This window comes from Pholis gunnellus, assembly GCF_910591455.1.
Source record: "Pholis gunnellus genome assembly, chromosome: 7".
NCBI lineage: Eukaryota > Metazoa > Chordata > Actinopteri > Perciformes > Pholidae > Pholis > Pholis gunnellus.
This window is the reverse complement of record NC_136533.1, coordinates 9,338,792-9,353,980: the sequence shown is the minus strand read 5'-3', so window position 1 is coordinate 9,353,980 and position 15,189 is coordinate 9,338,792. Positions and strand designations below refer to the sequence as shown.

General features: G+C 42.1%; 1 protein-coding gene across 1 annotated transcript; it reads right to left on the bottom strand.

The window, feature by feature from the left end:
* Positions 1-36: 36 nt before the first annotated feature.
* On the bottom strand, positions 37-13,052 carry LOC306698988 (1-phosphatidylinositol 4,5-bisphosphate phosphodiesterase zeta-1-like; the record flags this gene model as incomplete). The annotated part of the gene is made up of 11 exons (XM_079163489.1): positions 37-116; positions 364-513; positions 2,637-2,763; positions 4,404-4,594; positions 6,237-6,353; positions 7,336-7,492; positions 7,686-7,895; positions 9,038-9,190; positions 9,466-9,610; positions 11,109-11,310; positions 12,863-13,052. The coding sequence occupies 11 exons, from the start codon at positions 13,050-13,052 to the stop codon at positions 37-39; spliced, it is 1,722 nt and encodes a 573-aa protein (XP_079019615.1).
* Between the last annotated feature and the right edge of the window lie 2,137 nt (positions 13,053-15,189).

Here is a 15,189-nt window from a genome sequence, read left to right as displayed (position 1 = left end):
TTTTATGTCCTTGAGACATATAACAAGCTGTTTTTATTAATACGAAACAAAGATGAAGAGGGAAGCTGGATCCGGGCTGCATCTGTCTCGGAATCGGAGAGGCACCCAGCGGTAGCCTGGAGGTGGAAAAGGAAAGGGGGCGTGAAAAGAAATGTATGTATAGCCGCTAATTACAAGAGCATCACATAGATACGCAGAAGCATTTCCATGAAACTCGAGTGCAGAGCAGAGACTGACCTTCAGTAATGCTGACATGAAGGGAAATACAACGATGGTCGCATAATGTCACCTGATGTAATTTAGCTCTTTGTCTGACTCCCAACCCCCCCACCCTCTGTCGCTCTTTCTGCCTCTGTGGCTCACCTTTCTTCAGGCTGGTGAAGGGCAGCGTGTACTGGCCCACAAAATCGCTGCTGAAGAAGCCGGTCTGCTGACGGACACAGAAGCGGACGAGGCAGAGCTCGGGGACACTGATGTTGAACTTCATGGTAGTATTCCAGTGAGGACTCAGAGCTGTAATGGTAATTCGATTTAATTAATGAAGTCTTAAGTGGATGTGTTAATAGGCAACTGTTTGTCAAAAGGTGTTGTCACCTTTACAGGATGATATATCAGTGTTGTGTTCAGCTTGTTCCCCAAGTGGTCAAAAAGCTGATACTGCAGTTTTATTTTTCTTTCTATTACACAAAGTTACATTATTTTAAAGATTTAGTATAAATATCTTTCTGCAAGAACTTACAGAGGTGCAGGGACAGACAGAAGGAGTAGAGTTATAATGAGAGACCAATAGAGATGCTGCTGTGAAAACCTTGTTTCAACTATTTAACTTTTTGTCAAACAAGACCACAAGTCATGCTAGCCGCCATTTGAGGCTGTACTTATGTGCTAACATGCTCACAATGACATGCCGATGTTTGTTCCCCATCTTTCCCATCTTAGTTCAGCATGTTAGAATGCTAAAATTAGCTAATTAACATAAAGTACAGCTGAGGCTGATCATTAGTTTTGCGGGTATTTACGTAAATTCAGAATCAGACCTGGTGGTGGCACCAGAACTAGAGGAAAAGTCAGACAATTTACAAAGTTACTACAATTCATCCTGGAGGGGACTGAATGTCTCCGAGTCAGTCTGGACCAAAGTGTTGAGCTGAACCGACAACTGACGTCGATAGAGTAAGTAATTGATTATCCGATCCACAGTAGCATCCCTATCAGGATGACATGATACATAACATGAAGTGCCATTTGTTTGCAATTTTACAGTGACAAATGAAGAGAGCACACGCAGACAACTAAAGAGTCACCTCTGCTGCAGTTTTCAATCAATTTCTGATTCCAAACTATTTTCTCATGTTCCTCTGTTGCATCCAAATTTTCAACGAAGTCCACATTAATTCACCAGTGACCTTATCGGTTTCATAGCGTGAAATGATTTTACGATTTATGCCTATGCATAAGTGTTCTGCACCCTCCAGGACTGTTTCTCTCTGTGTCTCTCTGTCTCTCTGTCTCTGTGTCTCTCTGTCTCTCTGTCTCTGTCTCTCTGTCTCTGTCTCATCTCATCTCAGTTTAGGGCATATGTAAGAGCCAAACACTTATCTTCCTATTTTTCATTATGAACTAAAATAAACCAGCTGTAGTCATTATGAATGTCATACTTCATCAGCACACTTCTCAGAAGCCCAAAACCAGCTTACTGGGAAATGGATGTAAAAGAAAGAAGAAGAAAAAACACGAACAGAAACCAGAAAATGCTGCTGTCATTGAAAAACTCACTAGTCTCCACTTTAGGTAGTTTCCATGTTTCACTTGAAGGTGTCCATTGCCTTGAAGTACGGGGCATGTTCTCAGAATATCATCGTATTTCCATTTGTTAGTATAAAACCAGAGGAGGGCATGTTTTTAGCAATGCTCGCTGCATGTTTGTAGAAATGGCAATGTCGGCCTGTCAGTCAGTCCTGGATGGATGTATTGACATGAAATTTCGTTTGGGTGTTCGTGGTTTTCAGAATCCTTCTGACCTTGGTGATTCCCTGACTTTTCCACTCGTGCCTCAATGAGGTTCACATTAAAGGTAAAATATGGGTTATGACCAAATACCTGCAAAACTAATGGGATGCTAGTGCCTATTAGTAAATGTTAGCATGCTAACACGCTAAACTATGATGGTAAACATATCAAACATTATACATGCTAAACATCAGCTTTGCCATTGTGAGCATGTTGGCATACCAGTGTAAAGCACCGCTGTGCCTACAGTAAGTACAGCCTCACAGAGCGAGTCTGGTCTCTCTACTCCTACGGTACTATTTGAATATTGATGCATTTGTTCGACAACATTTGACTGCCACAACAGCACCACTTTCAAGGAACAGTCATAATGTCGAAATTCAGAGAGAAAAAACATGGCCGACCAGCCCACACAACTCTTGTCGCCACTCTTGTCTTTTCAGCTTCTGATAGGATCTCAGAAATTGATGTTTTCTGTAATTCTTAGTTTCTAGATAATTGAAAGTTAAACTGCTCAGTTAACTCTGACAAAATACATCTTGGAATGATTAAAGTAAAAGTTAACTGGGCCAGTCAAGCTTTATCTCGAGAACAAGGCCACACACAATTGGTCTTGTCGTACTTACAGTTGTTTTTGACAATATGTGTGCTATTTCTGCACGAGTCAGATGCAATCCCATGAATCTCCACTCTGACGAAGGAGTCCAGAGCTTTGCCACTCCTGGAAAGGGGTAGGTTGGATGCACCAAACACCTGCAGATAGACACACAGAGATGCAAAGTCACAAAGGGAGTGTATGAGAATGTAATTGATACCAGGGAAGAACAGGAAATATAAAAGAGAAGAGAAAACCGGAGAACCAGTAAGAGTAGAGAAAAGAAGAGAGGGGGAGAGGGCTGTAATTACACTAGTCTGGAGAGAGGCAGGCTTATCTGCAGTCCTCTCACACTGAGCCGTCCCTTCCCCAGCTCTGATCAAAGACAAACCTGCATGTACTTATCACGACATGCACCGCTTGGCACTGATGGAGCTTTACAGTGTCCGGCCCAAAATTACAGTGTCTTTCCTTGATAAAGTCATGCTACAAAACGCCCTGCATTATGCTCGTTCACAGTTACAATGGTCCATACGTATAGAACAGTTTGGAGTTGTCATTGCAAGATTCTCTATTGAAAAGCAAACCATTGCTAGTAGTTGACAGTTTTATGCTAAATAGAGAGCTCAAGGGGATATATTGTTTTTCTGAGCAGATGAATAATTTACTGTTGAAAGATTGAAAACTCAACCCTATCTAAGTTACACTACTCGTGACTCCTATTTCCGCTGAGTTGAGAGCTGAGTCAAGATTGCAGGATTTTCCCTGAAGTGATCAAATAATACAGAATGGTGATGTGAATAAATATAGGTAGGGTGTATCCCGGGGCACCCAAGAACGGAGCGCACCACATTTATATTTCATGCACTGTGCTCGGATGGTGTACTGTGTGTGTGCATCCTCCTTTAGAAGACAATGTCTGATGTGCTCATCCATCCTCATGAACTATTGTCTGATCAAGATTCATTTCCTTCATCAGACAACAGCAAAAAACAAGAATTATAGTAGAATTAAATACTGTGTTATAGGGCTATAAAGCAAAGGATATAGCCGATGTAACAGGTGACATTTAGAACAGCTACAATACTGACTGAGCTTAATTTAGCACATCATCCACGACTGAGTCTTTTTGAAAAACATAAACACATATACAGTCAGTTTAAATGATTCATTGCTGTTCATAAGACTAAGATGAGAGAGTAAGATGTTCCCTCGTCTACCTCCTCTGCAGTGAGTCCCATGTGATCCCAGGCAATTCCACATATTGTCTTTGCAGTACAAAGCCTAAGATATCTCTGGAGTCCCACCATTATGTTCTACATAAGAGGAAACTGTCGTATCTCTGTAATTGGACTTAGAAGAGTGAGTGTGTGACAGTCGTCCTGATGGCAAAGAGATGTGACTGTTCATTCATCCTTTGCCGTGTGACTTGGATGCAGTACATTACAAGTGTCCACTAACAAAAGAATGGAAAATAAAAGGATTCATTAATTGCACCCGGGTCTAATTACATTGGATCACCCCTCTCCTTTCCCTTTACTTTCTGAAGGAGGTAATCTAATTAAACGGAGACTATCTCAGGGAGATTTATGTTATTGTTGGTTCACAGCATCCGGCAGGAAAGCATTTATCTGGAGGCTAAGAGTAAGATGAGCTCTTCTACACAACCTCTATATTGTGAGGCATAGACACACTCATGCATGCACATAAAGCACACACACAGCCCTGTAACATTACACCTTAATCCATAAATCCACCCTGAGTGGATTATTCAGCGTTCAGTGCTCCTGAGCTGTACCTTGATTATCAGGTTTATGGGTTTGAGGCTGCTCTGGCTGCGCTGGCTGCGCTGGCTGCAGCTGGGATCAAAGTTCCTCTGACCGGACACGAGCACCGCCGGCTTCAGGACGTATCCACAGCCTCCGTTGTCCTGGAAACGGCCATTATTGAGGTCCATAGGCAAGCCCCGAGTTTGGAAATTGAGAGTCACTGCAACACACCGCGGGACAATGTTTGGAACAATGAAAATGAGGAGCTATAGCTGTGACAACATTTTTTTTTTTTTACAAGAACAAAATTGAGAATGCCTAAAGCTTAAAACGGGCAGCATGAGATGATCCCCTGCATACCTTCTGTGTTCTAAGGCATCTTGTTCATTCTGCGGGAGAGAGCTAAATTATACATTGACTTGAAATGTTTCCCAACAATTGCGTACATTGAATCAGGGACACATTCAACAGTGCAATAAATGCATCTGTAGAGGGATTTCTGCAGTGCAAAGCTCTTTGTTGGCATGGGTGCTGCATAGATCATGTTTTCAGTTACAATCAGTCAGACAAAGGAAGTGGCAGGGTCTGCAATTACAGGGACCAATAATGCAAAACACCTTTCATTTTGTCTTAACCGACACACCGCAATGCATCTTTCTGCTTCTTTTAATATATGTGTATGTCACGGGGTCCCAGTGAATGTTCTGCTCATCTAACTGTAATTGATCCTTCCAGGCTGCTGCTTTTTTACCGCAGTCCCCTGCAACTGTGAAAAGTGCCGCTCACCATCTGCACAGCTGCCACCGAAGCACAGAGACAATCTGCTCAGCCATCGGCAGGGCTTCGTGTCAGAATCAGTGGCCGGCTGACTGAGCGATGGAGACGGATAAGGTGGATGTGTAAAGACAGACGAAGTGACGCAGCCAGACAGATCAGGGTTGTGACTTTATGTTCACGTATTGCCGGGAGGCGTGACGATGTCAAGTTTATGAATGTTTTTTTTTTGAAGAATAGTTACTCTCCGGAGCAAAGAGGATATTGAGTCAAGCCCAATGCTCATGCTGGACTAAGGAGTGATAACGAAAAAAATTAATAATCTGTGACCCAGACAGGGATGTGGTTAAAAAAGAGAGAGAAAAACACATTCTGGGGGGGGGGGGGGGTGCAAATCGATTTAGAAAATAGAAAATGTGTGATAAGGGCCAGGAGAGGACTTGCTCCGGGGAAAACACCGATGAGGTGGTCAGGCTGTGGACTGGAATGAAATGTTCTTTTCATTGCTAATCGACAGGACACTTGGCCAGGTTGTTCCCTCTGACGTTTGACAATCTGAGTTTCCGAACTGCATTTCTCTCCATTTGAAAAGCTTGTAATGGATTGTGGTGGTTGTTCAGCGTGTATCGAGAACTGCTGACACAAGAAGAAGAAGACGTCTTTTTCTGATATTTTCTGATTTCCATATGAATCTAAACAAATGAAATAATAATTGAATCAATTTATTTATGGTTTAATTTATTCACTTTTTCAAAATAAAATGATTCATTCCTATATTTATTAACTACTCAGATTGGTCCTAATGATATCATGCTTAGAAAGATTTCCATGACTCCATAACTGCATATTAGATAACACTGCATGCACTGTATGCATAAACCACATCAACGAACACCAATCTTCCAAGTTTGGAAATTTGTAACGGTTCAACAAATATTATAAAATCAATTTCAGATTCCGGTGCCTAAATAAGTGTGTGTGTGTGTGTGTGTGCGTGTGCGTGTGTGTGTGTGTGTGTGTGTGTGTGTGTGTGTGCGTGTGCGTGTGTGTGTGCACAGACAGGCGTATACTCGCCCTCTCTGACTCACCGAGCTGTGAGCCGACGTTCCAAAACTCCTGAGGGTTGTAGTTGGTGGAAGTCGTCCTCGTGCCCGCTGGGTAAATCCTGCTGAGGAACTTCTGTGTGTGCTGAACAAAATCTGCCCCTGAGTGAGAGGACGCACAACACTCACAGGTCAAAAGTCTCCTCTGACTCACTCTGATTAATCACATAGTCCACTGATTCAAACTTCACAGATGTCATTTACTGTGATGTTGTACATTTTAGTCTAACTCAGTGTCTGTTTGATGCAGGGATCAAGGAAAACATTTAGGTTTATCTGAAGGGACGTGGTCACTATTTAATGGTGTCAGATTTCAATGTTACCGAATGTTTTTTACTGATGAGTTGCTTTTATTCAAAATATTACCTAAAATAGGATCCTATAGGGAAGATTCACCAATTTCTATGGTATTTTAGTCTAATGTGGAATGTAAATTTCATGACCTGAAAAGGTGAACTATTTGTCGCGATCACCTTATGAAGCCTGAATAATTATCTTTATTCTGGACAGACTACAAAAAGGCTCGCAGCTTCAATCTGTGTGGACTCGTACCATCGCTGTGTAGTTTCCCTGCAGGCCTGAGGACAACAAGGGCCTACACACCTTTTACAATATAGTCGAGACTCTTCGTGGTCCCTGCCAGCCAAGGACAACAAGCTCATAATGTAGCTGTGTGTTTGGAAAGTGTGACTCCTCCGATTTCATTTCTCTACATCACTGTTTCTTCAATATACTGCCGCACAGAAGCGCGATGACAGTTTAACTGATTATCAGTTGATTCAAACTTCTGTGGGCTCTTTCAGTGGGAGTGCGAGGCACATTTCTGGACCTGTGCTGTTGTGCTTTATTCCCTATAGAGTACTCCCCTATGTCATGTTCAATATGCTTTCGCTATTATGGAGGTTTATGGCGCCAGATGTGATGGCATTTCTCGTCCAAAGAGGACCTACAGAGACTTGTCCATTGGGCTCAATGTGATTATAAATCATGCGAATCTGCTGGGCTCATCAGAATTAGGTTTTGTGATATCTGCAATCATCTGCAATCGCTTCCCATAGTTTCAACTCCATACATAACATTTTACCAGAGGCCTTGGCTAGCTTGCGAGCTTTCTTCTCTGTCATGGATGTGTTCTCTTGGAAGTTCTGCTTGTCCTTTGAATGTCTGAAGCTGATGAACTTCACTGGCCTTGTGTACACAACCAGGTCAGATAGAGCCTCTGCCACCGCCACCTTCTTCTTATGCTTATTACATTTAGGGTGGAGAGAAAGACAAACCAAAAAGAGTGTTCACCATATGGCAACAAATGCTGTTGAAATTCCAAAGAGTAAAGCTTCACTTTCTTGTCCCATCATCTTGCAGTGTACATTCAACTATATCCGTACAGAATCTCTAAACAGTATAGAAATCTGTTCCTAAATCTAACTGACTTACTTTCCTCTTTGACCTTGCCTTTCTGGGAGACCAGAACTTTGCCTTGTTTTGACGATGCTCTTCCTCCTCCTCCTCCTCCTCCTCCTCCTCCTCCACCTCCACCTCATCATCCTCATCCTCGCCCTCATCTGTGTTCTCCTCTGCCTCTGTCCTCGCTGCGCCTTCAGCCTTTAGTTTTTTATTTTTGACCAGGATCTTATACTTCAGGTCCTGGTGTCCCCACAAATGCACAAACATGCATAAATTCACACATGAATAAATGCAAAGGTGCCTTCATCATGGCACCTGCATTCACCATCACACAGTTACATCAGTCAAGCAAACTCTGAGTCGTATGTAGTATGAAAATTATAAGCTTCATGGCTTCCTTTGGCACAGCACTCTTTAATTTGTCCTCGTCTGGAGAGCTAGAGCAGGCTTTGCGTCTCTCGCTGTAATTTAGCATTAAAATGTGTCCATGTTTACGGTAACTGATTTGAAGCCTTTGATCTAAAGGGTCAGAGTGGAGTTTAAGGCAATGAACCGTTTTTTAAAGGTTGCATAGTGGTTACACTTTCGTAATTGGATGGTAACTTGGGTGTGAGGCTGCATGGGTGTGACACATGAACACTGATTCAGTATTCAAGTTGCTGGGGGTTAATAGTCAAGATGAAACCATTAGTGCTGAGGCTCCTATCTAAGCCCCCACTTCCTGAGTCATAAAGATAAAGAACGATATGGGGAAGAAAATCTTATATGCACACTCGAGATAAAACACATCTCATTTCTTGCTATAAATTCCAAAGCGGTAAGAAGTCTGAGGCAGCAAGAAACTCCAGCGAGACAGCACACATCCATCCACTCTCAGAGAAAAAGCCTTCATCCTCTTCGTCATTTTCAATAGAATGCAGAGAGTGTGGCAGCGTCTCTCAGGCCAGTCGCTCAGTCAAGGCTTTATGCAGCGCTTTCGTTGGAGAAATCAGACCCCAAACAGGGTAATCTAAACGAACAATCAGCTCAAGTGCCTCAGCACGCTTGAAAGGATGGACACTTCTCAGGATCAACCGCATCACATTTGATTTTGCGAATCTCTGAGAGATTAAAGAGGCTTGCAAATGCAGGCGTCCAGTTACCCCCGTGTCCCAGTGGAGGAGAGAGGCACAGGAAGCCTCATAAAGAGACTAATGAGGCCTTCTGTGACGACCGAAAGGTCTCATTTTCTCCTTGTTTTGATTTGCAATGACAGCCGATGAGGATTTATACATACAAACACTGTCGTGCCTCTGCCTGCACCGGCAGCTCTAACATTAAACGCAGATCCTGGTTCTGATTCACCACTCAGACAGTCAAAATCTCTCTTTTCTGATTCTTACATTGGGGCTGGGGAGGTCCCCAGTGGTTGGCTGATCCAAGGGAGATCTCAGCAGCTTTTCCCCCAGGATCGAGATGAGCCACTTGGCCATGACCTTCTGTTGATTCTTGGAGCAATGGTTTTCAATTGACAGGATCACCGGGTAAGCAGACACCTGTCAAGAAATAATCACATCAAAGATAATCATGATTTATTATCATGATTTATTTCCAGCAATTAGCATCATCCTGGATCTACAGCTCTCTCTCTGCAGGCTCTAAATTCTCTCGGCACATCACAGAGGATGGCCTAAATCATAGAAAACTTGCAAGCAAAGCATTACGATCAGAGATGCTATTAATTAGAGCAAATGCAGCTAAGTAGGGACTCCTGGAGGCAGGAGCGAACACTACTCCAGAATATGTCACGTAACACATTACAAGCTTTTACCTCGAAGGCATGTTGCTCCACAGTGGCGATGACGTCCTTGAATAGTAACTTCGTGGTCAGGGTGTAGCCATGGTGGACTATGGGCTCCAGATCTGGCCCATTCCAGCAGTCAAGCTCAATACAGCGACAGCCTTTTCTCAGAGCACTGTGCCGCAGAAAGACACACAGATGAGCACATGCAGGCAGACAGAGACACATGCACACACACGGAGCTGTGGCAAGGCTACGATAACCGCTTATAATGTGCTGCATGAGAAATTAGAAGTGAAGCGTTGACACACAAACTGAGCTATTTCCGTTCCACAAACTGAGTTCAAGCCATCATAACCACTCCCATACAATTGACACATTACTGTGTATTATATACAGTGTAATGTATGTAATACATGTGAATGATTCATAGAAAACGTTGCATTCTACTAATTTAATGTAAAAGCTTCTTCTACCTCAATGAATCTGATCTGCTCCTCAAATGGTGCTGTTACATTTCCACTTGTGCTTTCTTTATGAAATCAAATATGGTCGGGTATATATAGCACAGAACGCGTCTTGGTGTTATAAGATATTGCTTTTTTTATTCTGTTGGTTGTGAAAAAGTGGGGTGGGGCAATTATATATTTTCTTGCAACCTAACAATGGCCTGATTCTAGCTCCATCCTTCATGCACAGACATGAGTGTTTCTATGCTAAGCTAAGCTAACAATGGCCTGACTCTAGCGCCATCCATCATGCACAGACATGAGTAGTATCAACTTTCATAAAGAAAGTGTATTTCCCAAACATTTTCTTTACCACCTCTTTGCAAGCAGGACACAAGCAGACAATAATGTCACACAGTTTTGTCAAGTGGGCACTATGAATGTGTGTTGGTGCTAGGTTGCCATGTAAATATTGTTTAAGCTAAACAAATTCAGTGGGAAATTATAAATAGTCAATTGCATCTTCAGATTTCACCATCCTTTGTCAGTTGTTTGTTTCACAACGTATAGGCTCTTGTGAATCTTTAATTTCTTCCGCCAACAAATGCATTTGGCCATTTTCTTTTTTTCTCCATGCACCTGTGAGGCAGTGGGATTTCTAAAAACCCACCTTTTACTCCTGACACTTCGCACTTCTTTCTATATGATTCATCCATTATCTAAGTAAACCAGAGCTTCCAGGCTGCTGGTTTGGAGGCTTCCCCTCTACCAGCCGGCCAGGGTTCTCAGCACATTCACAGGGACCATAAATTCATCCCTTCTGCTGCCATCAGCCCCTTTTGTAATCACTTTCATGGTCCCATAAAGGGACCACAGCAAATTCCCTGTGCCTCAGCACACGAGTGGGTCAATGAAATGAGAGAATCCTGACAACACACACATAGAGGTCTGGGGAAGAGATTTTAGAGAGAAGGTCAAAGTGTATTGAGGGGTGACCAATTTAAATGATGTTTAAATTGGCCTTATCTGGGTTTTCTTGACCCATGTTAAATAGCAGATTAATTAGATATAACGATTCAGCAGATAAGTAGATGTTGGTTAATTTGCAAATGTAATTACACCTATGTCTGTGCAATTCAGTCATGTGGGGAATTGTTTCCTTCTTTTTCTGAAGCGCTGCATCATGAAGAAGACCACAAGCTGTACTGTTTTCACTGTACTGACCAAATATAGGCATTCAGGTGGCTCTTTCCTATTAGCTGATCTCCGGTCAGGTAGGTGTTGTGTGATGACGAGATGAAGTAATTGGTGAGAGGCTGGTCCATGTTTTGGTAAACAGACGTGTGGGCCTGGTCGAACGCGCAGCAGTCTTTGGACTCCATGTACCTCATGAAACCTTCACATGTCATGGACCTACTTTCTCTGGCTGGAAGAGGAAGAAGGAGCAGAGTAACACTGTCAGTGACAGTCAAAATCAGCATTGGCTATTCTACCAAGTGCAAAACAAAAAAGTTTAAAGAGTGGATTACACTAGCCAATTCAAGCAAAAGCTCTTTTCCTCATGTTAAAAAGTTAAAACAAATCCAGTGAATCGAGGCTCAGAGTCCACAATCATGCTCGTGGCTCTGTGTGAGGCTGCATCCTATTGTACCCTATGAGCATGCTATGTTTAGCAGATATTTTAGTTTAGCATGTTAGCATGCCAACATTTGCTAATAAGCACTAAACAAATCACAGCTGAGGGTGTTTGAATTGTCATTAGTTCTGCTGGTATTAATTTGGTCATTAACCAACCTGATGATGCCAGCTGAAAAGTCAGGGGATTACCTAAGTCATTGGAATTCATCTTTTGGGCACCATGAATGTCTGTACAAAATGTCACTGCAACTCATCCAACAGCTGTTGAGGTATTATTATAGTGACCACCTTTAACTTTGTAGAGGTTACTGTGTTACTATCATCACTAATATTACATTAAGATCAAGTCAAGATGAAAGTGACATTTAAAAACACAATAAGGCTAGACTTAGTCTGACTGAATAATCAGTCCCATGAGCAACCTAAATGAAACATCTAGTGCTTTGATTAAAAAGTCAAAGGTGTAAGACTGCGTACACACAAACCAGAGGAGATAAGTCAACTTCAACTCCCAGGGAACACTACTGTAAGAAACATCCAATCACTGATCTTAGAATCAACCTTATTTTTCAAGTCAGACAGTTTGGAAAAGCACAGGTGTAATTGATGACATTAAAAACAACTGCATTCCATTTAGGTGAGCTACATCCAGGGTCGTGGTCTTGTTAATGTTGGCTCCCTGTCACAGCTAACTGGGACACTTGGTGGTACTGCTCCATCGTTAACAACATTTCTTTCACCTGTGCCCTTTCCTCTATGACAAGTCAATGTGTCTGCTGTGAAAAAGGTGTTTTGTCCTCGCTGCTAGAGATGTGTTAAACCTAGAGATTAAACCTTGTGAAGCTGCTTTTACATTCAGCAGTTTGTTTCTGCAAGTATGGTGCTATTAAAAGAAAACCTCCTCTCTATTCAGGTGATTTATTTGGTCAAGTAAATAGTATGCAGAGTAATTATGCTACAGTACAGGTGTTAGAAAAGCTGAAAACTGCTCTTCAGAAGCCTTGCTTACTCAAAGACTATACCATGAAGTGAAAATAAAGTGAGGACAGACTAGTTGTCAGTCTTGTGTTTCCCTGTTTTGCTGTTTGTGAGCCCTAGACAACATCTGGTCTATTAGTCCACTGACGTGCCTTACTCTTATATTTTCCTTCTGTCAATTCAACCCCCCTTCCTTACAGCACTCACTTTGTCAGCCTGGGACCACCGGAGCTAAAGCCTTGACTTCTGTTTTAACCAAATTAGCATAATTACATGGTCCTTAAAGAGTAAGAGGGTTTTCTTTACCCATAGTGATGAGCAGCAAGCAGCCTGACATGGTACACAGCTCTCTCTTCACCTACCTGTCTCTTCAATCTCATACGTAGCAATCAATCTCTTTGCCATCTCTTCATTGGCTGTGAGCTCCACCTGTTCGGTTTTGAGGAACCTGACGATGGCGCTGGCAGGCAACATGGTCTGCTCTGAGGTGTAGCACAGGAACAGACGCTGGATTTCAACTATCCTGGGACAAGGGGCATTGCCTTTCTCCATCCTGCCCTGCACACAATCATTATAGCCTCTTAAGCCCTTGTCGCCAATCCTGGGAAGTTAGTCTGAAGTTTCTCTGTGAAACTTCCAACTTGTACAAAATCGACATGCAATTCTGAGAAGAGAATGTGGCTACTAATAATTTATCAAAGGCTTGTGTTTGTCTGCGAGGCTGAATATCCGTCATGGTAGTGTTAGAAGGAAGAAAGCCTTGAATTTAGGTCCTTTCAAAGCGTAGTGCTTCAGATTATTCTTTACGTTGTCATCTTGTAGATATTTCAAACACTTTCAAAGACACGGCACATCACTTGCTCTCTAAAAATATACAGGAAAGAGTGAATAAAATGTCAACTCGGAGATGTATCCCCGCTTTTACCTGAGCTCACTGTTAAAATATACTTTTTCAAACTCAGCATGAGAGAGAATAAAAGAGAAGTCAGGGTCTTTCACTCTGCACAAAGTTCTACCATCCTCTCACACAGCATCCTCCTCTCCTCTCTGCATCTTCCTTCTATCAAATACTAAGTCAACTCTGTGTGACTTTCTCATTTGAGTCCCTCTCCTCTCCTTGTCATTCCTCTCAGTCAGTGAGACCAAAGTGTCTGTGACTTTTCCTAGCTTTGTGTGTGTGTGTGTGTGTGTGTGTTTGTGTGTGTGTGTGTGTGTGTGTGTGTGTGTGTGTGTGTGTGTGTGTGTGTGTGTGTGTGTGTGTGTGTGTGTGTGTCTCCCTCCCTCCATACCTTTCGTCTCTCAGACATATGCCTGTGCCAGTGTTGTCACTGGGTACCCTGCGGTGGGCCGGCCCCCCGTTGCATCTGTCGCCTCAGCGTGAGCAGCATAAAGCAACCGGCTCTGCTATCGTTTTCATTAACCTTTCATGCCGTTGCAGCAACTGTTTCTAAACCAGAAGATCCCTTTTAAAGCGCTGTATTATGTAAAATAATTGGCTATTAACTCAAGAAAAGTCACCAAATCTGACATAAAGACATGGATAAACCTGAATCCCACATTTACTACACCAATATTCAACCATTGTCAATGAGGAGCGAATCAGCTAAATGCAACTCCAGTGGGGTTGAGTCAAGTGTTTCCTGGAAACTCAATAAGATACAATGTAAACAGCAGCCTACCTCAGATATTGATGGTCTCTGGGTCCTAGTAGTATAGATATTTAGGAACAGGATATCCGCTGTAAAATCGATCCAAACTGTGTGATTTTTCAGCAGGTTTCTGGGGAAGTACACAAAGTTGTTGCCATAGTTACAAAACACTCACACAGCATAACACAATGCTCAAATATACATAGAAGTCTAATTATTGTTACCACTGTGGAGGTTGTGTTTTTAGTCCTGTTTGATTGCTCTCAAAGGGGACTTAAAAGTAAACTCTGTTTGCCTTACGTTTCAAAACTAATTTTGTATAAATTTTGGCTCATAATTCACCAACTGCAAAGTGTAAACTGCCATTCTGAACAAGCGGTTTTCTTTTCTTTTTTTTTTTTTACATCAAAACGTTCCATCCCTACCAAGCTTGGTACAATTCCAACACCCTCAGCTGTACTTTGATTTTAGTGCTGGTTAGCAAATATAAGCATGCTAGCATGCTAAATTATGATGGTGACCATTGTAAACATTACACCTGATTAACATCAGCTTGTTAACGCTGTCACTGTGAGCATGTTAGCATACTGCTACAAAGCACCAAATGTGCCTAAGCATATAGCCTTGTAGACCTGTTAGCATCTTTGTTGATTCTCTGGTTCATTTATATTATTATTTGGAGAGATGTGGTCTATTTGACATAAATTGCAATAACTCCTATATGCACTGTGTAATTCCTAAATTTAAATAAGAGCAGAATACATGTAAACTCTGAGTTATTCTACCGAATGTTATGGTGTTTCATCTGTAAATTAAGTTATTCTCCAAATATCTGGGCCACCATTGGCCAATCAGCATTACTATTTTAATTAAAATCCATTAAATATCAAAACAATCAGTTTCGAGGATCATTATGTGGATGTATGAGCTCTTTGAGTGCTCTTCATTTTGCCAAGTGATCTGGTCAAAGATGCTTCCAGCATGGTAAAGCATCTGCACTGAGATGCTGTCTGACTACATCAAGCAAATAAATGGCTGTA